The sequence below is a fragment of the Odontomachus brunneus genome, unplaced genomic scaffold (assembly GCF_010583005.1).
Source record: "Odontomachus brunneus isolate Ranch 3 - 2012 unplaced genomic scaffold, Obru_v1 Obru_scaffold_004, whole genome shotgun sequence".
In the NCBI taxonomy this organism is placed as follows: domain Eukaryota; kingdom Metazoa; phylum Arthropoda; class Insecta; order Hymenoptera; family Formicidae; genus Odontomachus; species Odontomachus brunneus.
The window spans coordinates 3,408,405-3,431,269 of NW_022639454.1; the positions used below are offsets into that span (position 1 = coordinate 3,408,405).

Here is a 22,865-nt window from a genome sequence, read left to right on the forward strand (position 1 = left end):
GGGGGGGGGGGGGGGGGAGGGACCTTCACATAATTTACCTTATTTCCTATTGTTTTCTTTGGCGGAAATTCAAAAGTAGTAACGATAGCGTCGTGTTTCTTTAGCTCTCTGTAGAGAGCGTAAAATTGAGCATACCGTCGATAAATGTTCCACTCTGTGTCCCTTATGCGTACATAAATCTATATTTAACAAAAGTGTAAAGATACATAAGTCAGTTTAGTCCGATGTAAGCTTCATAACGAAAGAATGTCAGCGCTAAGAGGAAGAATAATCGTACTTGATAAACGTGGTGGATATCAGATGGTTGTCCCGTGAGAAATACCGATGGAATCCATATATGAATGAGACACGGTGGATCCGAGGGTAAATCATCCTCGTTTAACGGACCTCGCAGACACTCCAATTCCGCTTGCAACATCTTCACCAATCTGTCTCTAAAGGACGACAAGCAAGAGATAAGCGAAAAGGAATATATTGCGAACGTTATCTGAGCAGTAACTTTGCAACGACTCGTACCTGTTTGTCAGTTGCAACGTCAACCTGGCGTTGAATTCCATCAATTCGGCATGCATGTCCGCGACTTGTATCAACTTTTCTTCGTACTGCCGCGCCTCGTTGTGATAATCTAACGCTGGGTCTTCTTCAGACATGGTTGTGGAATTCGAGTCCCTTCGTAACATTTGGACAGCGGTGACGTACTTACGCAATTGCTGTCGCAAAAGTTCGTTCTCCCTACAATCGAAAGTTAGAATTTACAAATTGTTTTACCGCTTGATATATCATTTGTCAACGAACATAATCATATTTAGCTCAATGATCCTACCATTTTCATTTGTTTATATTTTAGATATCTTTTTCTATATAATTTAAATTTAAATATTTGTGAATTAATCAATCTGTGATTACCTGTTTAATGTTTGCAACTGCAACTCATGTCTTTCCAAGTAATGCTGATGCTGTCTCTGGAAGCGGGCTAATTGTAATCTGCTCGTTATAGCGTCTTCCCTAGCTTGCTCCAACACTTCCGTCATAGCTAAAAGTCTTACGCGTAACGTATCTATATCTAAATTCTCTGGATCTACATGGAAGTCTAAACCGACTAACGGCTCCGTAGCCTCCACTGCCGCCTCTGTCAGTTCCGATGAATCCTGAATGAAAACGTTTCACAAGAAAAATGTATTCTTAAAATTCCCGGAGAAAAAAAAGAAAAAGAAACATACAGCTCTTAAATATAATTATTGCATAAACTCACGTCTAAATAGTTTGGTAGAGTAACTAACATATCGTCTAACGTTTGATCAAGTGGTGACACAGGTACAAGGCCGCCCAAATTTTCAGCATCCGTCACGGGAGTTAAAATCTTCTCCTCTTCGAAGGACTCACTAATAAAATCGGTGTTTCATATACAAAAAGCGCATCTTAAGACTGTTAGTTACGCAATCATCGTGAAAGACACCTACCATTGTTCCCACTCGGGAAACTTCGTATTGTCCACCGTGTTATCATTGGAATCGACTTGAGGTTCAGGAACTTGATCCAAACAAGGAGAGATAGAATCTTTAGTCGAGGGTGCAGTAGGAGAACTGAGACACGTTGCTGGAGCGCTCATCGAAGTCGTGGTCTCTTTGCGCTCGTCTCTCTCCTCGTCATCGTCAAACGAAATTATATGGACTGGTACTTTTTTCTTCTCGTGTTGAGACGTGGGAGGCCCTGTTTGACAAGTCATGATCTCAGTACGTTGAATAGTTTCAAAAATGTTTAAAATTTCTTTTATTGCGCATTAACGCAACAAGTATGCCGTTTTTCTATTAAATACAGTTTTAAATTAATTTGTGTTTCAAGAGGATCTAATCTTTGGATGTATAAGCACTTCGATTTTCGATAAAAATTGCCTCAGTACTTAATATTTTTCATTTTTTATCTTGTCTGAATATCGACTTAATTAGCTTGACTTAATTAAGCTTAGTTTATCTCACCTGGAATTAGTGCAGGAATAACCGGCTCCGACTGCACGCCCCTACCCTTGTCCATCCCCTTCCCTTTCAAATTATCGTCGAGTTCTTCATTATCTATTCTTATCGCAAATAAAATTGTACCAAGACCTACAAAAGAACCGAGTTAATTTATGCCTCGCAATAAAGAGTCAAGCAATGTGTTTATCTGGAGAGCATATACCTGCGGCTACATTAGGTAATACAGAACACTTCTCTTGATCGAGTAAGAAGGCCCACTCCTCGTAAAAAGGAGACAATGCGCCGGGATCTATGATGGCGTGTAAATGCCGTTCCAGAGATTTCTCGTTCAGGACAGCTCTCAGCCACGCTCTACCACGGCCGTAATCCGTACGTACTTTCCGCAACACGCTGAAGCGTTCCTGCTCGTGCCAAGTGAGTTGCTCCTTTATGCACGGCCAGAATGCTATATAGGCCATAGTGCCAGGTTTATTATTACCATTGCTACCGGAGACCAGGTCAGACACATGTCTGTAAAACAAATATGAAGAGATTCTTTTTAATATTTTACACATTCTCGCGATTGTATAACGTCATGCGGACACGATCATTCCGCCAAGCATTCGAGTTGCAAATTTATCAACATACTACAATCATTCAGACATTTATCATGTTGCTCGTGAGTCATATATTGGATAAACGTGTGGTCTGTTTCATGACCTTGTGCTTGCCATATATCGCACAGGAAATTGTAGAAAAATCATGATAGACATGTTTAACTGCATTACAGTATGATAAATATTACCTGAATGCTGAATTGATCTTCTCTATGCAATTTGTCTTTATCCCATGACTGAATATCGACTCGAATATATGGCAGAGCTGTGCCACACACACTTCTGATTCTGTGGCAAGTTCAGCGCGTCCTCCAAACCTGACATGGCAGTTTTTCGCAGCAGCCAACAGATCCTCCAGTAGTTTTTGCTTCTCAGTTACATGATCAATATCAGTCACATTGTGTGTGGTTGGCACTATGGCTGACATTATACGTAAAGCCTGCAATAAACAATAAAAAACCATCATATATATCTTATGTAACAATTGCATGTATTGTATTCATAACACTGCAATTAACTCATAATATTGCAATTATATAATAAAACAGTAATAATGATCATTGTTTACCAATGACATATATAGTTGGAATTTAAGAATACCAGATCTATTCTATGTATCAGCACATATCATTTTCAATTCATATATAATTATAGTTCTAAATAATTCTAAATAGTTTCTAAATAGTTCTAAATAATTCTAAATAGTTAACTATTGGTCTGTTCTTTTCAGCTGCACTGCTGAACTGGTGTAATAAGTTAAAGTGAGACAAGTATATGTTAAGTATATGTTTTCTCACTCTAACTTATTACACCAGTTCAGCAGTGCAGCTGAAAAGAACAGACCATATACTTCTAAATGATAGTTCCAAATCACTAGTTTCATTTAAAATTACATTATAAAAAAATTAATAGAAATATTCTTGCCTAGACAGCTTCAAGTGTAAGATGTTTCAAGTGTAATATTCAGCTAAATTATCATCAAAACATACAGTAGTAATTAAAAAAATTAAAGGCAGCAGAATGTAATCTTTTAAGGAAATACATCACGTTCACACTGTATTCCTTACAAATTATTAGATATTCGGAGAATCCATATATGTTTTTAGCGACGCACAGTCATCAACTGGATTCGTAAGCTACGTAACAACGAAACGTAAAACAAGGAAGTCTACGCGACAAGTTCGTGAGATAACAAACTTAACAACTCGCGTGATTCGGACGATACACCAACGACGGGCTATTATGAATTTCTCTAGATTTCTCCCGGATGCTCGTGGGTCGTTTTATTATCGCGAGGCGAAATGAGGTTACGGTCGTATTTAAATGGCATTGACTGTCATCGCTGCCATTTAACAACGCGACGCGACGCGCGCGGGGAACAATAGAGGAATCGATGGACGTGCAACAAAGCGTGCGTATACGTACCATTTAAGCGACGCAGTGATAATCACTGTCTCAATTACCTTCTTAAAGGTTGCCAACGCTCATCGCGAACTACGAGACACGCGAGCACAATATACACGACGGGGATATGACGAGGAGAAGCAGATATTATCACTGTCGAGATGCGCGACGATCCTAATGCACCGTCGTCGTCGTAACGTCATGACATTTAGCGCGCGAATGACATCCGCTCGGCGTCACGAGGAAATCGCAAAAATTGCAGGAACTCCCAACGCTCCAAGCGGAATTACTCCTCGTCCTCATCACACACCACTCGTAACGGCAGCAAACGGTAGCGACAACGGCGACAATGACGGCGATAATGTGACGGCCTACTGCCGCTTTCCGAGAATTATAAGTGCGTCAGCGCGAACGAACGCGCAGCGTTCACAAGAAAAGCGAGGGGAGAGCATATTATTTGCGCGATGGATCGTGCGCGACAAAGGATCTCGAGGAAAAAAGTGACATAAGACAATTCCAGCTAGCATTCGTCCAGATTACCTTTAAGATACATTTTAAAACTCATAAAAATACAAAATGATAAAGATAATTAAGTACGATAACTTAAATTTCGAAAACTAAGTCGGACGAAACGCTCGAATATTCAATTACGTTTGTTAGCATATTTCAAGAAACATTAATATTTGTACCGATTATCGTGCAATTGAATATGGAAAAATAATATTGAAAAATATAGAATCATATATAAATAATATGTGGAAACGTTTCTAATTCGTCTTAGTTTTCAAGAAATTAATTATTAAAGATAGATTTCACAGCTTGTCAAAAAAGTTGTCTTCACCAAGCGGTTGGTAAATGCTGGTTAAAAAAGGTTCGTGTCCTAGCTCGTGAGAGGCGACTTAGTTCCGAAGTCTCCGCTACAAGCCGCCATCGTACAATTCGTAGCGGAGACTTCGGAACTAATAACGTGTTCAATTGGCCCTGAGTTAATCGCTCCGAGAATGATTAATGACGTCATAAGTGTCTACTACCAATCATAAAGCTTATAAGTACTTGTTCGACCAATAAACGTAGGCTGAATAACCCAGAGTGGGTTAACCCAGAGCCAGTCGAACATGCTATAAGTCGCTTCTCACGAGCTAGAACACAAACCTTTTTAATCAACATCTATTAAGCCTGATCTACAATATGCTCTTTGTGTTCTGTTTCTTGTCTTCTGTCTTTTTCTGGTTTAAAGCTTAATGTTTGAGTCAGAAAGAGATAATGAGAAGGAAGCAGGAACCAAAGAGCATATTGTAGATCAGGCTTTAACTACTCCGAGAGATTCAACGAGTCACGCGAGACTTAATTTAATAATTAATTTCTTAAATTGAAACATATTCAGAATTCAGCACATAATTTTCGCAAAAATTACGATAGCGAAACGGTTAATTTAAATCTTGAAAACTAAATTAAAGTGGACGAAGCACTCGAATAATCAATCTGTTTTGGCTTCTGCCAACAGGAGCGGTAACGCTTGCCGTGCGGCGGAAGTTCGCGCAACAGCCAATCAATATGTTGTTTTTCCGTGAGAGCTACAAGGCTATTATGGAAAGCAGCATATTGATTGGCTGTCGCACGAACTTCCGCCGCGCGGCAAACGTTGCCGCGTTCTGTGTGCAGGAGCCATTAGTATATTTTATATTGGGAGTGTGCATTTAATTTTAAAGGATTTTCAAGAGATGGCGTAATTAGTACTATATCGCATCGGGCCATATTGTTGCTACTGTTACGTCCACGATAGATAACTATATAGGGAAATTTGAAAGTAGTGAAATCAGTGACTTACGTGGACGGTCAACAGAGTGATGACTCCGCTTTTGGGTCACTCTGCTTTTCACCGAGTTTACCCTGGGTCTCAGGAGCCTGGCGAAACGATTGATGAATCTGGCGAAAAATCAGCGGTGCTTGTTCTCCTGGCTCGGCCTCAGATGTTCCGATACCACGCGGGTTGATGCGACCCGCGATTCAGAATTTGATTTCGCAACGTTTGAAATATGAAGGGTAGGCAAAAGTAATTGCAACACAATCGGATTTTACGGCTAAGTATAATATGCTGAATAAGTACACGAAGCTACCAGAGACTAACTATGAGAAGAAAATAATTGCCTTCTCTACAAATGCGCGCGCTTTTATATGTCGCTTTGTCGCTGAGAGTCGTTCTCCGATTGGTCCATGGAGTTATGGCGAGGGAAGAGATTCATTCCTTTGCATGATGTCACCGCATCGGTGTCCTGAGTGGTGTTTGGGATTCAGTTTTCATGCTCCTGTTTATGTTGGCTTATCGCACTGAGCGATAGCGGTTTCTTTGGGTCGATCCGTCGATTTCGAGACTCTCCAGCAGCACGCAGCATTCGGCATTTTAATTATAATGTTTTAACGCTCGCGAATATGCATATGCGCACATACTTACATCTAGTAACGTAGGGATAAAATATCTAGTGATGTCTGAAATCAGACAAGTCGGCCTCCCGGTCTATAATAATATATTATTAATGTTCTAAAATAGATCCGGACGTTACACTACCTTCATGCAGAAAGAAACCTGAGAGCGATCATGCCATACGTTTTGGTCGACACCGATTTTCACGCTGTTCGATGTGCCATCTGCACCCATTTTTGAGATGGAACTACGTTTCCTACGCTCATTTTCAGACCCTGCCGGTAAAGTGTCGATTTGTTGTGTGTCCATTCTATGCCCATTTTCTGGCGATTCGTGTCCGTGTTAAGCGCATAATTGCGTGATTGAAAACATGGACTGTCCATGTTCTTAACCACGCAATTATGCACTTAGCACGGACACGAATCGTCAGAAAATGGGCGTAGAATTTAAAATGGACACGCAACAAATTGACACCTTACCGGCAGCGTCTGAAAATGGGCATAGGGAACGTAGTTCCACCTCAAAAATAGGTACAGATGACGTATCGAACAGCGTGAAAATTGATGTCGGCCAAAACGTATGGCGTGGCCGCTCTCAGATTTTTGTCTGTTTCATGTCAAAGCACCATTATATGGCTTTAGGTTTCAACATGTGTCATTTTGCCGAGGTGTAAACAACATTGTTTTTTTGAACATTGAATATGTCGAATTTTGTGCCAACAAAACGCAATTTGCGGGAAGCTTTGCTTTTTTGCTTCCATTTGAAAACAAGTGCTGCTGAAAGTCAACGAATGCTGTCGGAAGCTTATGGTGATTATGCTCCATCGATTTCAACATGTGAGTACTGGTTTCGACGCTATAAAAAAGGTGATTTTAACACGGAAGACAAGGAACGTCCAGGCCAGCCGAAAAAGTTTGAAGATGAGGAAGTGGAAGCTTTACTCGATCAAGATCCGAGTCAAACGCAAGAAGAACTTGCAGAATCATTAAATGTTGATCGATCAACGATTTCCAGACGTTTGAAGGCCATTGGAATGATTGAAAAGCAAGGAAATTGGGTGCCGTACGAATTGAAGCCGAGGGATGTCGAAAGGCGTAAAATGACCTGTGAATTGTTGCTTCAAAGACACAGAAGAAAAAATTTTTTGCATCGTATCGTGACGGGTGATGAAAAATGGATACGCTACGATAATCCGAAGCGCAAAAAATCAGGGTCGACGGCAAAGCCGAATATTCATGGCGCCAAGCTCATGCTCTGTATTTGGTGGGATCAGCTAGGTGTAGTGTATTATGAGCTGCTCCAACCCAACGAAACCATCACTGGGGAACGCTACCAACAACAATTGATGCAATTGAGCCGAGCATTGAAGCAAAAACGGCCAGATTATGCGAAAAGACACGACAAAGTGATTTTCCAGCAAGACAATACTCGGCCACATGTGGCGAAACCGGTCAAGGAAACATTAGAAGCACTTAACTGGGATGTCCTATCACACCCGCCGTATTCTCCAGATATTGCTCCTTCCGATTACCACCTATTTCAATCGATGATTCATGACCTGTCTGAGCAGCGCTTCCATTCTTATCAGGATACCAAAAAATGGGTCGATTCGTGGATAACCTCAAAAGATGTGTCGTTCTTTCGACGTGGAATCCATCTATTACCAGAAAGATGGGAAAAAGTAGTGGCTAGCGATGGACAATATTTTGAATGATCAATTTGTAACCATTTTTTCACAATAAAGCCGTATTTTTACCAAAAAAAACCCATAAAATTAATGCACACTCCCAATATAGAAGTAGTGTTTCTATCGATCAACAAAAAATATGGACTCATATATAAAAATATACGCGCGTTTCGTCTTAGATCGGTATTCATAGTCTTAGGCCGATCTTATATCATCCGATCATCTTAAGTACTGTTTTAAGATGTCATGAACTAATCACAGAGCCGTATTCGCATCTTAAGACATTACTTAAGATGGTTTTGAAATAAAATTCGACTATGAATAACGGCCTTAGTTTTTAAGAAATTAATTGTTAAAGTTGAGCCTCGCATGTGAAAAAGTTTGAATCTCGACTAGATATCGATAAATGTCGGTAAAAAAAGGTTCTTGTCTTAACTTGTGAGAGATCATTTCGAAGTTTAGTCCCAAAGTCTCCGCTACAAGCCGCCAATCGAATACGACTCGACCAAGAGAACTAGTGATAAAGTGAGATCATTGAATAAAGAATAAAGAATATATTGAATAAAGAATACCAGAGAGAGAGAGAGAGAGAGAGAGAGAGAGAAAGGGGCCCTATTCCGTAACTACTTACGGACAATTGTCGGATCGGTAGACGTCTTTACGCAGCTTTTTTATACTATAGAAAAGCTGCGCAACGACATCTACCGACAACTGTCGATAAATGGTTACGGAATAGGGCCCCAAGAAGGAGCATGTTACGATATATCGTGGGTAATCCATTGTGTTGCATCGGTTCAATTTGATGACGTAAATACGTCATAAGTGACGTTACCGGAAACACAGTCTGGCGGTATACTTTAAACATCTTGGAAGTATATATAATATATATATAGCAAAGGAATATTAATTTTAAAAGAATAATAGAAAAATTGTATTTATATTTTGCTCATATTGGTGAAGGAAATAAAATTAGTCACTTGTAATAATTTTCTCTTCAATACGTTTACGCACTTTTGTCTATTCAATTAATTGACAATATTAAACGTCATAAAATTTACTTCGATTCTATAGTATCGATAATCGCATTTGATTCACATTCATTACGTCACCTTCGCACTTGTAACAAAGGATTTTCTCTTTATGCTCCTTCCTGGTATTCTTTATTCAATAGGTGAGATAGGCTTAGCACCTACATCCTACACAAAGGATATACATTATTTATACATCTTTTATATTTGAATAAATGAAAAAAATAAATAAAAATGAAATAGTAATAAATTTTAAGCAGTAATAGAATGAAAATTGGACAGTCGCCATTTATCATATAACTCGATATATATTGACAATAAACAATAGTAATATTATGAGTTCTATATAACTGAAAAGAAGAAACTTCAAACTTTAAAATGCTTCTAAAACTATTTCGAATCAAGTGCACTTTTCTGTTATATCAAAACATATGCAGAATTTAACAGATTATAATTTCTGTAAAAATAACGACAGCGAAATAGTTTTAGAAGCATTTTAAAGTTTGAAGTTTCTTCTTTTCAGTTATATAGAACTCATAATATTACTATTGTTTATTGTCAATATATATCGAGTTATATGATAAATGGCGACTGTCCAATTTTCAATTCGATCTTTCAGTTCAGTTTTTACAATAAAAATGAATTTTCATAAGAAATATGATATATCCATCTTAAAGAGGAAACTTTCAGCGTTCTTTTCATTTCCTAACAAATGCTATTACGTTTGCTTACTGTGAGCGATTAAAGATAAAGTACCATTTTCCTTAAACATTAAATAATTCGGCAAAAAAATTGCATTGTAATATGCTTGTACGCAAATTACAGGAGAAAATTCACACATTACCAATGATATTACTCCCATTTATTTGTCGCTTCTTATTTACGTCAACTCGACAAACTTTATAAAAAATTTTGATACTCGTGGAATTTCGATTTATAATTGTGAAACATTGTAACAAACATAAAATCTTTATATTCGAAAATAAAAAGAAACTGGAATGTTGAAACTATAAGATGCTTCCAGAACCGTTCCGTTATTGCCGTTATATGCATTTTTGCGGAAGTTATAGCCCGTTGAAGTACGCTTATTTTGCTCGACAAAAGTTAGCTCTCAAGTTTCGCAAGTAATGTATGCGCAATAAACTAAACATTATTACATAAACTAAACATTATTATTTCATCATTCATTCGTAATGCATCCGTCTATCTCTTGGCAAGAATACCCGGTTGGAACAAAACGGCTGGTTTCAACGTTTATTTATCGCGTGAGATTGAAACTTGAAAAAAATAACAGAGAGAAAACGGAGGATGAAAGGCGCGCCTTTATAAAACCTCTTTTTTTTATTGATGCTTTGACAACATGGGCTGAGACACACACATTTGCTCATAGTTCATATGAATTTAACCACTGCGTGTTCAAAACGTATACGTACACAATCCATTAAATAATCGCGCCTCGCGGTCGCGGACCGACCGATGTGCGCCGTCACTACCACCACCGCTGCCGCCGCCGTGTCAACTCAATATTTCGGGCCTTTTCTGTTTCTTTCTTTTTCTCTTCTTTCTTTTATGTAAATCACACACGTATAAAAGTGTTCGCGATGCGAATAAATCGGTCGCTATCGTTTAATCGTGGCTACGCGGTCCGCAGTTTTCCGTCGAAACGCAGCCAGGATACACGCTAATCTCGCAAAGAATCATTTGCGGAGTCGTGTCGCAAGATTATTACGCAGGCCGCGTCGAGATAGGCGTCGACGTTCGCGCGCGATTTGCGATCACGGCGGATTAACGATCGAAAGTTTCACTTCGATCGACACTAGTAGACAGTACGAACTATTAAAGGACGTCTCGAAGACATGCCATTTCTGTTCGACGACCATTTCTTTCAGACGTCTTCTACAAGTCTATGCTGTCTGTTACTCGAGAGATCTTGGGAAAGAAATTCCTAAAAAGCCCGAGGAAAACTCCGCAATATCCTCGCGCGAATATAACTCTGTCTTGAAGTTAAATTAAAAGAAAATATTACGCGTTGCACGGAGTTATCCGTTCGAAGTGAGCTTCTCCTGGGAGAGGCCGTTCGATTTTTATAATTGCAACCAGGACTCGCGTGCGAACGTCGACGCGCGCCGACGACACCGCCGGAGAGGATTGAAGCGAGAAATTCGCAAAACGATCGTACGTAGCGTCCTATTTTTATTGCCACGAGCGTGTCACGAACATTTAATGACGAAGATCTTACACATTGATCGTCGGAAACGAGGACGGGAGACCCGCGCGACCTGGTCGCTCGCAGAGTCTCGTACGTGTGCGCGTACACGTGTATCGGTATTAAACTAACAACGCGCGCGCGCTCTCCATTTGCGTCGGCGGTGTCCGAGACGCTGTTATTGAAGGAAATCGTCCCGCTGCTTCCTCTTCTTTTTTCTTTATCCTCTTCCTCTTCTCTCTGTCGCCGAACACACACACTCGTCGATACACGCGCGCGCGCACATATGTATGTACATACAGTGTATCCGAGGAGATCCACAAGGGTCGTAAGAATAGGTCGACAGGATAGACTCTTCTAATAGACTTTGCAGACGGACATAATAGAAATAGTTAATATATATATAGCATCATATATTAATATAATATTCAGTAATAATATAATATCTATTATATATATATATATATATATTTATATATTTATATATTAATATGTATTGATATTTTTTCTCCATTTTTTTTTCAATATATAGTGCATTTTTTATCTTTTCATTTCTTTTCGTTTCTTTTCTTTCCTCTCTATCTCTTTTTCTCTTGTCTTGAGGTGTGATATCCAGCGATTTTCTTTAAATTTAAGTGGATATGATGCAAAGTACACACGCGTCAGCCTTATTACACCGTACTTTTCAATCGTTCCGAGCCGCTGAAGGATTCTCTGCCTGCAAGTTTCACGATCGCGCCTCAACCCTTTCGCTGAACGTTACCGCGCGTACACGCGCGTTTCCTGCTTTCTTTTTTTTTACTTCTTGTTTCTACTAGAAGGCTGATTATTCCTTAAGATAATACGTGTTCGCCCGTGAAACTTGTCGTTAATACCGGGGAAACGCGAGCAATCCAAGATTGCTTCGATTTGAGGCTGAATTCTTTATCGATGAAATTTCAATGGCGAGTTTAATTTGATTGCGATATTCTTCCGACAGATAAACCGCGAGTAGACGCGAATCGCGCAGACTGATGAGCACCGTGGGATCTTGTTCGTCCGATTATAAGCGTAAAAGTGGCGAAAGGGTTGAAAGTCGTGGATGTTTTACGAATAAACTATTCCCGCACAGGATTACACACCGAGGCACGCAGGGCAAGTTATTTTCACGAGAACGCGAAAGACTCTAGTCCGTCCGCTGCTTTCGGATGCATATTTTTGCGAATCTCTATATTTTTCTTTTTTTCTCTTGTCGTCGGCAAACCTCAATTTCTCATCGCGGCGACGTTCTCGTTTAAACATCCCACCCTGTATATATCCAAAGTAACAAGAAATAACTTCGATGTTGTGAGTTCTAGGATGCTTGTGAAATGAAATACGCGCGTTCGATCGCGTTCGTCTTTCCTGCTTGCTTTCTTTTTTTATCTCTCTCTTTTTACAATCGACCCGTCGCGAAGAATCATCCGTCGCTCGAGCGAAAGGATCCCGTCGTCGGGCGTTTCCCGAAGGGCGAATACGAGATCGATTTATACGCGCGTTTCCCTCTTTCTCACGTCGCACACGTCGACTCGAATCGAGCCGGAGGAATTAATAATAAGCTCACGCAGAAAAACGGCGTCTTCTGTCTAAAAGTACCAGTGTCAGCAAATGAATTTTGCTAGCGGAAAAAGCACTCGCGTAAAAAAGCTCGTGTAATTTCGGAGATTTGACTAATTTGCGATATCATTTCACACTTGCCTTTCCTCTCTCGTGCGCCTCTTCTGTAACAAATAATATACCTCCAAGAGGAGAAAGGTATTACTATAATCAAATTATAGTATTATGTTTCTCCTCCTTTTTTATGATATAAATATAAAAAATTAAATAGATTATTATAAATAAATCACACTGCGGATCAGACGATATCTTTTTAACTTTTAGACCTGCTTTAGAAAAGCAACGGTATCGATTTCGCGTGAAGAAAATTGCCGCAGACGATTGGACACGTCTCCGACAAATTTCTCGTGTACGAACGAGAGTGGCGCAGCCACTCGAGAAAAAGAATTCCACCCGGGCATCGCCTTCTCCATCGCATTCAATCGGCTCGTCCGAAGCTCGAACGCCTCGAATCCCGGCGACTTTCCTGCGAAAGCGACGCCGTTTTTCCAATCTGAGCTCTCCCTCCCTCTCTCTCTCTCTCTCTCTCGCGATCGACTTTGATTTGTTCACGCTTACAATAACGCTCATAGTAACGTAAGAAGAAACAGAAAAAACCACACGCCGTGCACATATATTTACCGTCGATTAGCGAAACATTTTTTGCGGAACTGATTTTTGACGCGCGCTTCGCGGACAATTGCACCAACACAGCGCTGCTGCGCGCACACACATTGTACAATTCGTGTTACATAAATAAGCAATAATCATCGCACTCTTATAACTAGCAATAGTCACAAGCGGACGACGCGCGTTATCAAGGATAACGGATGTCACCTGTTTGTGAGCGCTGCATATATCTGTAAATTCGTTATTCGCAAAATCGAACGTATTTTCGCTTCTGGACGAGGCGTTAAGTGGATGCAAAAGACCTGTCGCGTTTATCAAGAGAAACAGAACATAGTATTTATCCAGTTTCGAGGGATTAATAATCCATACGAATATCAAAAGAATGAAACATCGACTCGCTACTTTTCACAACAGCCAACGACGACTCCCCATCCTCCTTTCTAATATAAATGACAAATCTTTTGCAGCTACTCAACACTTTTCACGGAATTTAATTCGTCTTACACGTGAGATCAAGGAATTTGTATCGAATCTCCGCGGGGAGGGAACGGGTCGACGAACGCATGCTCGCCGGTCAATTCCATCTCCGTGGAATTTAACAATATCTTAGAAATAAAATCGTCGCAGCTCGAAGGTTGTCTCGCTGGCTCTAGCGCGACATGGCGCGTTTAAAGCGCGCGCGCGCACACACACCACACACACGCGCTCACACATACTCACGTACACACACGTACCGAAACGGAGAGAGGATTCTCGGTCTTGCGTCGCGAGGACACTTTCGCAGGGACCGAAATAGCCGCTCAATACGCTTCTCAGCGGAGCTTATCGTTCTTTCCTTACATTACGTACAAGAGATATGAAACTTCCTCTGATTGGTTTTTGATCTTCGAATAGAAAACGCACGACACATCGTGGAGACGACACAAGCGCGAAGGTGAGCGCTAATTAATGATTAAAGCTTCGGCCTACTATCGTACGTTGGTGTTAGAATCGGAACTGCCGTCGTGTGTGTGTGTGTGTTGTTCCTCTCCCCGAGTGACTCGGTACTCGAATACTCGAGAAAGCGGCCGTCACGTTGAAACACGAGCACTCTGTTATACAATCGGCGGCGAATCACGTTATACAGTTGAGGTGATTTCCGCGAATGTTCGTTTGATTGTCCTGCGGAGACAGCCAGTTTCTCTCTGGCTCTCTCGTTCTCCGAAAAATTTGACTTCGCGTCAGAACGGGAACGGCGACGCGAATACATCCGACGCGTCATTTAATCGTCATTTAATCGTCAATGCGCGCGTCATGCGAGCCACCTTCTCTCGCGAGGAGGTGGTCTCCGGCAGCAGGGGAATTTTCGTTGTCGGCCCGATCGACTGATATTCCGCGCAATTCCAAACACGCGGAGGAATCCCGTTCTCGGGAATAATTGCCCCGGCCGGGATATGATTATCGAATATTCGAATACGTCGCACACATTGCAAATTATTCCGACGGCATTGGGTGGAATGCGTCCAGGAACCATATATTTCCGAGTCGGATGCGTTGCAAATTACAAAACGAGCAAGAACGCACGCGGATTTCTCCCGATGGGGAATTCCCCGTGTCGTGAATTCCTTCGTGTTACTTGCCGGTGCGAAGGAACGGAGTCATGTGCCATACAAAATGATTTAACGTACGAGCACAAAAGCCTCTCTCTTTCTCTCTCTATCTCTCTCCCTTTTTCTCTCAAATCACTCAATGCATACTTACGCGAAATATTGTACATCGAATTACGCTAGAAAAGGCGCCCTTAATCCTCCCACGCGTGACGAAGTTTTGGATGCACGGAATGTTTCAGGCAAAAAAGATCAGGAGTTTAATCGAAATCGAGTTTACATTTAATTGCGCGCCACCACGAGGGATCCGAGTAATTTCTGAAGAATCGCGCAGCACATCGCGCGGGGCGGAATTATACGGCTAGAATTATAATGAATTTTATATTATACGATAATAATAAATGAGCAAAGAAGATTATAAAACTCCCGGTCGTAAAAACGAATCCTGCGCGCTTCAATTGCTTTGATTTCGTTACCCTTTCTCTTGTTTTCCTTCGCGAAAGGTCGCGGCGTGGGAGGATTAATCAGGACGAGAGTTACCCGCCCGCTAATCCTGACGTGTACAATTATTTAAATTGTATATCGTTACACTTTCTACGCGACTACCACTCACCTTTGATATATTATTATATAGTTTCCCGAAAATAACATCCGTACAAAATTGACTATAGCCGATTGCTTTTATGATGTGTGTGTGTGTTCGAGTAGGTCATTTCGAAATCATTTCCGTGCGACGACAAAAGTAAAGTTCATCGATTACAATCTATGCCTTACTTTATCTTATCTCACTGTTCTCTCCTGTTCTCCCTTCATACACACATACATACACACTTTCTCTCTCTCTCTCTCCCTCGTTAGCTCGCTCTCTCACACTCGCAATCTCTCGCTTTCTCTATCTCTTTCTCTCGTCTCATAAAGATAGGATGAGTATACATATTGACCTGGGATTTTCCGACCGGTAGTGCTAAATTGTGTGTTCACAGGATTGAGTGAAACGCTCTATGAAGATAAAAAAATATGCGACGAGCATCTGCATAATAAAGATATAATTTGTTTCTCTTTCTCTCTCTCTCTCTCTCTCTTTTTTATACGTATGTGTAAAGTGCCATTTTATTCTCTCTTTCCCTCGCTTTCCTTCGTTGACTAAAGTGTGTCGCGTCGAACTAATCGATAAACCAAACGGAAAACCTACGTTATATACCGCGAGTGCTTCCCTTCGTACGACAACTCACGATTTATACCCTGGCAAAATTGAAGCGTGAATCGTGCTGTAATCTCTTAATCAAGCGACTCGCTTCACCGACGTGAGCTAATAAGTACGTTAACGAGGAAACTTCGATCACCCTTTTCGTTTCCGCGTAGTAGCCGCTAAAATGGTGAAATCGTTCCGTCATCGATACAGGACGATGGAGAGATACTTATTATTGCTGCGCTCGTGATCGTCAAGCATCGTTCGCGAGATATGGCGTTTCTGTAGGAACGGAATACAGCCGAGAACGTGTAAATTATTTACAAAAGTATGCCCGCCGATATATATATATATATATATATATATATATATATATATATATATATATATATATATATGCACCGGACGAGATCGTTCGCAAAGGACGCGAGCCCTGCACTTTTCAAACGGGATATGCACTTTGTGCGCGCGATCGCGCACCTTTTATACATACTCTCGTTGGGATAGAGACGCGATAAAGATGTTTTGGTGTTTGGTCCATGGTATAGCTCTCCTACTTTTTTTTTTATTAGTAGTTACTCGTATCGATCACAATATTAACCTCGATATCGTCGTGGAACTGAAAACTCGTGCTCGTGGCTGCGCGCGCTTGTGACTTAGCTGCTAGAGAATGATCGTGGCGAGTCCTAAGATCGTTAGATCTAAGATCGTTAGTCTTAAGCTGCGTTACGCGATGATTCGCGTAGTTACAACATAGCAGCGAGCACGCTGTCCGGATCGGTGCTGGATAGGACAAGTGGGACAACTTTTTCCATCGATATATCGCGCGACGAAAGTAAAGTCAAACGTTTAGCGCGCTCGGTACAACGAAGTCCGCTGAAAATCGTCGTCGTCGTCGTCGTTGTCGACAATTGAAGGGAAGAGAAGAAAAAAAAAACAGGAGAAACAGGAAACGATCGACGATCTGTTAAAGGGATACGAAAGGGAGAATTTAAGCGGACCGTCCGCATGAAGAATGCAAAAGTAGCGCGCGCGAATGTTATTCGATCCAATCATGGGAGCTAACGAATAACGAATGGAACAGTTCGTCGTTACTAATCTAACTATCTAACTAACTCTACGTAATGTAAAATATCGGTTTTCCGAGAAACTTTCATTTCTCTCTCTCTCTCTCTCTCTCTCTCTCGCGCGCGCACGCACATATACGTCTACACATATACACGGACAGACAGACACACACGTGCACACGGACAGACATATACACACACGCACACACAGACGTACACACACCTTTCCCAACTTGCTCGTTTTTCTACTAAATGAGACTTCATCCAGCGCCGATCCAGACGCGCTCCGAATTTTTTCGATAAATCTCGAAGGCTTTGAACTCGCTAGGATCGAAGATAACGACACTTCGTGTCGAAGATAACATCCGGTCGGAGGGAATAATCAAAATTGACGCGGAGGGGTTGCTTTTTTTTCTCTCTCTCTTTCTCTCACACTCTCTCTCTCTCTCTTTCTTTCTTTTTCTACATACTTTTATCTTATTAGGCCGAAAGCCGTCTTCGAGACGCGCTCCGTCAAATTTCATGTCCGACCGGGCATTGTCCTGGTGCAACGACTTCCATTATTCGCGCATCGCACACTCGCGACAAGTCGTATTTTCTCTCCCGTTATTATGCCGCGCGCGCCGCGTAATTGAGGCATTGTTTGCGGGCTTGGTTTTTAGTTGTGGAATTTTAGATTCGACGGGACCGAACACGTACGCGCGTACGCACCCTCCCTCCACCCTTTCTCTCGGCGATGCTTTATTGGCTCCGCCGCTGTCGTTGCAAAATAGACGTTGTTATTACGATGAATTTTGAATTTTGATTGAATTTTATGAACAATAATCTAGTTTACGCGAATTTAATTACGGGACTATTTCCGCAGGGCGACTATTAATTTTCGGATATGGGCAAAGTTGAAATTGTTAATGGTACGCGGCGGTTTTGATTAAGGACGTTAGGAAGTTCCGAACTTGATTCGACGCGTCTCTTACTTTTCCCGATCCGCCGAGCAAAATTGCCGGCGATTTTCATTGGCTGCGTTAATGTGCGTTCCCGACTCGTTCGGAATTAATGCGACCGCCGTCGCGACCTCACCACCGTGCCCCTGTGCACGCGAGTTTAAGCAATTTTAGCGCGTAGAGAAGCAAAATGGGGTTAATCAACTAATATCGTCAACGAATTATATCACCGAACGAACTTTTACGTTTCTTCGCACGACTCACGTTCATCTAACGACGTTCCCGACACGATTTAATCGGAGAAGAATTAGTCGGAGACCACCGGCAAAAATCAGACCTCATCGATTTCTACGGAAAGCCAACGGCCGCGGCGATAATCACTCGCGAGGTAACAAAGCGGAGAATAATTTCTCAGGCTTCACCTCTTCAATCGTACGTGACTTCTCACGACGCCACCGAGGAGTCTTACATTCCCAATCGGCAGATCAGCCCACGAGGGTCGACAGGAAGTCGCAACGCCGAGGATCAATGCCGCGAGGCAAGCGTTAGACACTGCATCGTCGCGTACCTCGGGTCGGAAGCAGGAGGAGCAGGAGGTGGAGTAAAAGGAGCAGGAAGAGGGATAGGAAAGAGGATCGTCCTATTAATATTTACAGTAAAGCCGCCTACCATCGCTCGATGGCCGCGCTCTCGACGATGGTCGGTTGCCGACCCACTCCCTTCACTCTGAGAGTCCCACCGTGGAAGGATGAGTCTGTACAAAAATGATGAACCGCGTGCAGATCACCGCGCGGCCGTGGATGCGCGAGAAACAGATGCACTTTCGTGGTAAGGGATGGCACTCTCCCTCCCGCGGGGGCGCGAGTACCGCCGCTCGGCTTCGCCAGTGGAGTGAGTGTTATTTTGTTTTTTGCTTTTTTTTCTTCAGCGCGTACTCACACGTGACGTGAGTGTGTGTATATGTGTGTCTGTATGTTGTGTTTGTGTGTTCACGCGTGATTTCGTTATCCTTAAATTTTCATATCCTAGCTTCGGGCAGGGCCCAACACCACTTGACGTCGGACGGCACGAATATCTCTCTTTCAGGGGATGCACGAGTGCGTGTTGGTCGCCTGAGCGGGTGACGACAGGGCGACGGAGAAGTCCGAGTCCAGCACGAGGTCGCTGATGCAACCCACGATGCCCTTGGCGTACCTACCGCCCGTCGTCCTCACGATGTCGGGCGCACCGCCTGCGAGAGAGACAATGAAATGTTTGAATTTCCGTTTGAATAAGCGGAAATGTTTGTTTTTTTATTTTCAGTAGTTTTTTGTTCCCGGACGCTAGTTTCGCGCGCGACTTTTTGCTCGCGCAATTCCGGCGCACGAAGCTAACAGTCCGTCCTCTTTTCCTTGCTTTTTTCTCTTTAGGATCAAACGAATCGATACGAACTTACTGAGATGAGTGTGTAACCGGTTTGAAGATCGGTACACTATCTCTCGCACGCGTACTTACCAACGTAAAGGCCAGTGTCAGTGTTCAACTGTCTCAGTTGTCCCGGAGAGGATGCCGAGACCCCGGTACCGCTATCTACCACGAGAGACGCCCATTGTTCGTTTCTGGAAACAGTCAATTGTTGGTCATTGCGACAATCCGTTTTGGCAACAACATCCAGTTTTAGCCTCTTTGGAGTGAGCGGTGCATCCCACGAGACCATTTCTTTTTACTTATCGAATTGTATAATGAATATTTCCGAATTGTTACAGATGAGATGAAAGCATTACATTTTTATGTCATTCACTTCGTAAGACAATACATGCGAAGCATTGTGGAAGATTATAAATCAAACTAGCCTATACACTGTTTTGTGAAAAATTCTAAAACGACATGAAAACATAATCGTTTCATTTCACTTAAGAGATCCGAGATTACTTATTACACAATATTAAAATTCTGGCGTCAAACTAATAATTTAGGTATTTTCTATATCTATTGATAGCATTCGAGTAGAGAAATGGCTCGAAAAGGTCGATGAACCTCCTTTGTGTAGGTGCTAGTGTACGGATTCCAATAAATCGACTCTCACCTAACTGCCCTGATACGATGCCAGAGATCGTCGTCCAGTCGCGTGATATTGTATCGCAGCACGGCTTCCCCGGAGCCCAAATTGTACGCGAGGGTGAGGTAGCCGTGATCCAGTCCGAGGGCGAGGAAGTCATCATTCTCGTCCCTTTGTTCCTGGGGATCCGACTGTCGGCCGCTCCAGAGCAGCAGGCCGCTGCTGCTGCTGGCGCGGAATCTCATGTTGATGTCTACCCTGTAGCTGATTATCCTGCAAGCCGACGAGTGCGTTTAATGGCGAACAAGGAGGGACCAAATGAACGAACAAACGAACGGACGACTGGCGACGACGCTCGATAAACTAGCCCGACGCGCGATTAAAGCGGGTCAAGGGGCGATTGTGTAACGCAGCGTGCAACGTGCTGTTGTTCAGAGCTTTTGAAACGGCACGACTGAGCACGTGTCGCTTTGACATTTACCGAACTTTTACGGTGCTGCCGATTATTTCGCGCATGCATTAATAGGATGTCGATGGGTGAGGCGAATGGGACTTTTTTTTACATCGCGAAAATGGGTCATCCACGCACGCGGGCACGCATTTTGTGAGAATATCACCTGCCGGGCAAACGCGTCGTTGGACTTGCGCAAGAGCTTCCTCACGCACGCAGCAGAACGCACGGCGCTCTGAATTTACTCACTCAATGTGTTCGTTCCCGGAAAGATATCTCGATGGGATCGTGTATGTCCTCTTCCAGTGTCTAATTTCCGGACACGTGAGTTTTCCAGAAGATAAAATCGAGAGATAAACGTTGCGATCGACCATTTTTCTCAAATGGAAGTCCCATGGGACTCTCGTCCACGATAGTGTTCCTCGTCTCCACCGGGCAGTTACTCAAGTCGCAACTGTACGTGTCCTTCACATAGCTCGGATTCGCGTACACCTGCATCGCGGCATTACTGCATTTTGGCCGGTACGTAATTTTTCCCAAACGAAAAAGGAAAAAAGAGAGAGTTGTCCGTTCGCGTAATCGTCCCGATATTAATCAGATTCCTACGCAGGCAACTGTGACCTCGATCGCGATCCCCGACACGGTGTGCACTTCTTAACGCGATCGAAACGCTAATCGCTAAAAGCCGACCGTGGGAGCCGCCTATTATCGACGTCCGCCGTCATCGAGCACCTTTTCATCGTATCGGCGTCGTTGTAATGCAGGTAGCTCTCGCTGCCGGTGAAGCTCGGCACGGCCCTCTCGTATCTCACGGACGTCACGGAGCTGGTCTTGGCCGGCGGTGGGACCAGAGGCGTGTAGTCGTCCGGTGCGGGACAAGGATGCGGCACGCCCGGTCGGCATCGGCAGGTGAATCGTTCCCGAAGAGGCCGGCACTCCGCGTCGCCGCAGGGTCTCGCCTCGCACGCGTGCCCGCAGTTACCCACGTTTACTCCGCCCAAGGCCTCGGCCAGGATACCCACCTAGACAAGCCGCACGGGAAATCCCGCGTAATTATCACTCCCGGGATTTCTTCGAGTGAAATTCCATCCGACAAGCAAAGCAACAACCGAGTCACTCGAAACCGAGTAACTTTCCATTCGCGCGCAGTGAATTCTTCCACCATTCCGAATGGTCGGGATGAATATCTTCATTCGGGATTCAAGAGTGAATCTGTAACGTATTCCGCGCTCTAACAGAAACAAATTCGCTTTAATCGACTGAAATATTCACGAATTAAGAATCCACCTTGCGGAGTTAAACACACTCTCTTGTGATTCCGAGTGGCAGTATTTTCGCTATCGCTTCGAGGGGATTTTCACTCGATGGGATTTCACTCAAAAATTTTTAGAAAAAAAAAACGCAACAATAATGAATATATAATAGCGAATATAAAATAAATTGAAATAATTGCGGGGAAATTTGCAGGAAACTTGATGGAAAGCGCAGGAAGGGTACTTGTCTTAATGGAAATATCTTGTTAAGGTAGAAGAATTGATTGTCAAATAACGTAAGAATCGAGGAGAGGAAGCGTCAAAGGCGAAGCTTCAAAGGCACGAACGACAAGGCAAGTGGTAATGTGAGGTAGAAACGGCGAAATCAAAGCTTCGTTTGCACGAATACAAGACAGAAGCGTTTCGACCTTTATTCGGGTCACCCTCTCGACCTATAAATTTCCAAAACTAAAATTATGAATCTTTCAGAAGGAGAGTGCGGGAATGAGATAGCGGCGATGAATTGCAGAAGCGAGAGAAAGGAGAGGAAGTGGATAGAAAGAGAGAGAAAAAGAGACCGAGCGACGAGCATTGAATTATGACAATTTCCCGAGTTTGCAGATTCCCGTGTGAAATATTGGAAACTATGTCTCAATCTGTCAAAGATCAATTCTTTACCAACCTATGCTCCGTACACATTTAACGATATATCGTGCACCGCGCGCACAAACGCGGGCTTCGCCTCTCCACTTTGCCTGCGCGCGTCTCTTACCTCTATTT

General features: G+C 42.8%; 3 protein-coding genes across 10 annotated transcripts in view; 1 reads left to right on the forward strand and 2 right to left on the reverse strand.

Moving 5' to 3' along the window:
- The window catches only part of LOC116847702 (sorting nexin-29), a 5,075-nt gene extending 898 nt beyond the window's left edge, over nucleotides 1-4,177 (reverse strand). For 2 of the 4 annotated variants that reach the window (XR_004378813.1, XM_032822986.1), the window contains exons 1-10: nucleotides 3,995-4,134; nucleotides 2,758-3,008; nucleotides 2,176-2,483; nucleotides 1,977-2,102; nucleotides 1,461-1,710; nucleotides 1,253-1,382; nucleotides 907-1,148; nucleotides 517-732; nucleotides 278-434; nucleotides 39-179 (exon numbers count right to left, since the gene is read on the reverse strand). Coding sequence is in view for 3 of the 4 variants with exons in the window: in XM_032822986.1 (XP_032678877.1) it covers nucleotides 39-179; nucleotides 278-434; nucleotides 517-732; nucleotides 907-1,148; nucleotides 1,253-1,382; nucleotides 1,461-1,710; nucleotides 1,977-2,102; nucleotides 2,176-2,483; nucleotides 2,758-3,008; nucleotides 3,995-3,997 (1,824 nt within the window). In the remaining variant the exon portion in view is untranslated. Of the gene's footprint in view, nucleotides 1-38; nucleotides 180-277; nucleotides 435-516; nucleotides 733-906; nucleotides 1,149-1,252; nucleotides 1,383-1,460; nucleotides 1,711-1,976; nucleotides 2,103-2,175; nucleotides 2,484-2,757; nucleotides 3,009-3,493; nucleotides 3,638-3,994 lie in introns of those variants that run through there. The other 2 variants (XM_032822999.1, XM_032822994.1) reach the window with 2 other exon arrangements.
- LOC116847745 lies at nucleotides 3,832-4,710 on the forward strand. Its single transcript, XM_032823071.1, has 2 exons — nucleotides 3,832-3,980; nucleotides 4,043-4,710. The coding sequence occupies exons 1-2, from the start codon at nucleotides 3,963-3,965 to the stop codon at nucleotides 4,475-4,477; spliced, it is 453 nt and encodes a 150-aa protein (XP_032678962.1). The 5' UTR covers nucleotides 3,832-3,962; the 3' UTR covers nucleotides 4,478-4,710.
- Nucleotides 4,711-13,539: 8,829 nt separating this feature from the next.
- The window catches only part of LOC116846017 (pikachurin), a 125,407-nt gene continuing 116,081 nt past the window's right edge, over nucleotides 13,540-22,865 (reverse strand). For all 5 annotated transcript variants that reach the window (XM_032819335.1, XM_032819327.1, XM_032819317.1 and 2 more), the window contains 4 exons: nucleotides 21,565-21,854; nucleotides 20,409-20,654; nucleotides 19,838-19,941; nucleotides 13,540-19,574 (listed from right to left, as the gene is read on the reverse strand). In XM_032819335.1, the coding sequence (XP_032675226.1) occupies nucleotides 19,426-19,574; nucleotides 19,838-19,941; nucleotides 20,409-20,654; nucleotides 21,565-21,854 (789 nt within the window). In that variant the 3' untranslated portion in view covers nucleotides 13,540-19,425. The remainder of the gene's footprint in view (nucleotides 19,575-19,837; nucleotides 19,942-20,408; nucleotides 20,655-21,564; nucleotides 21,855-22,865) is intronic.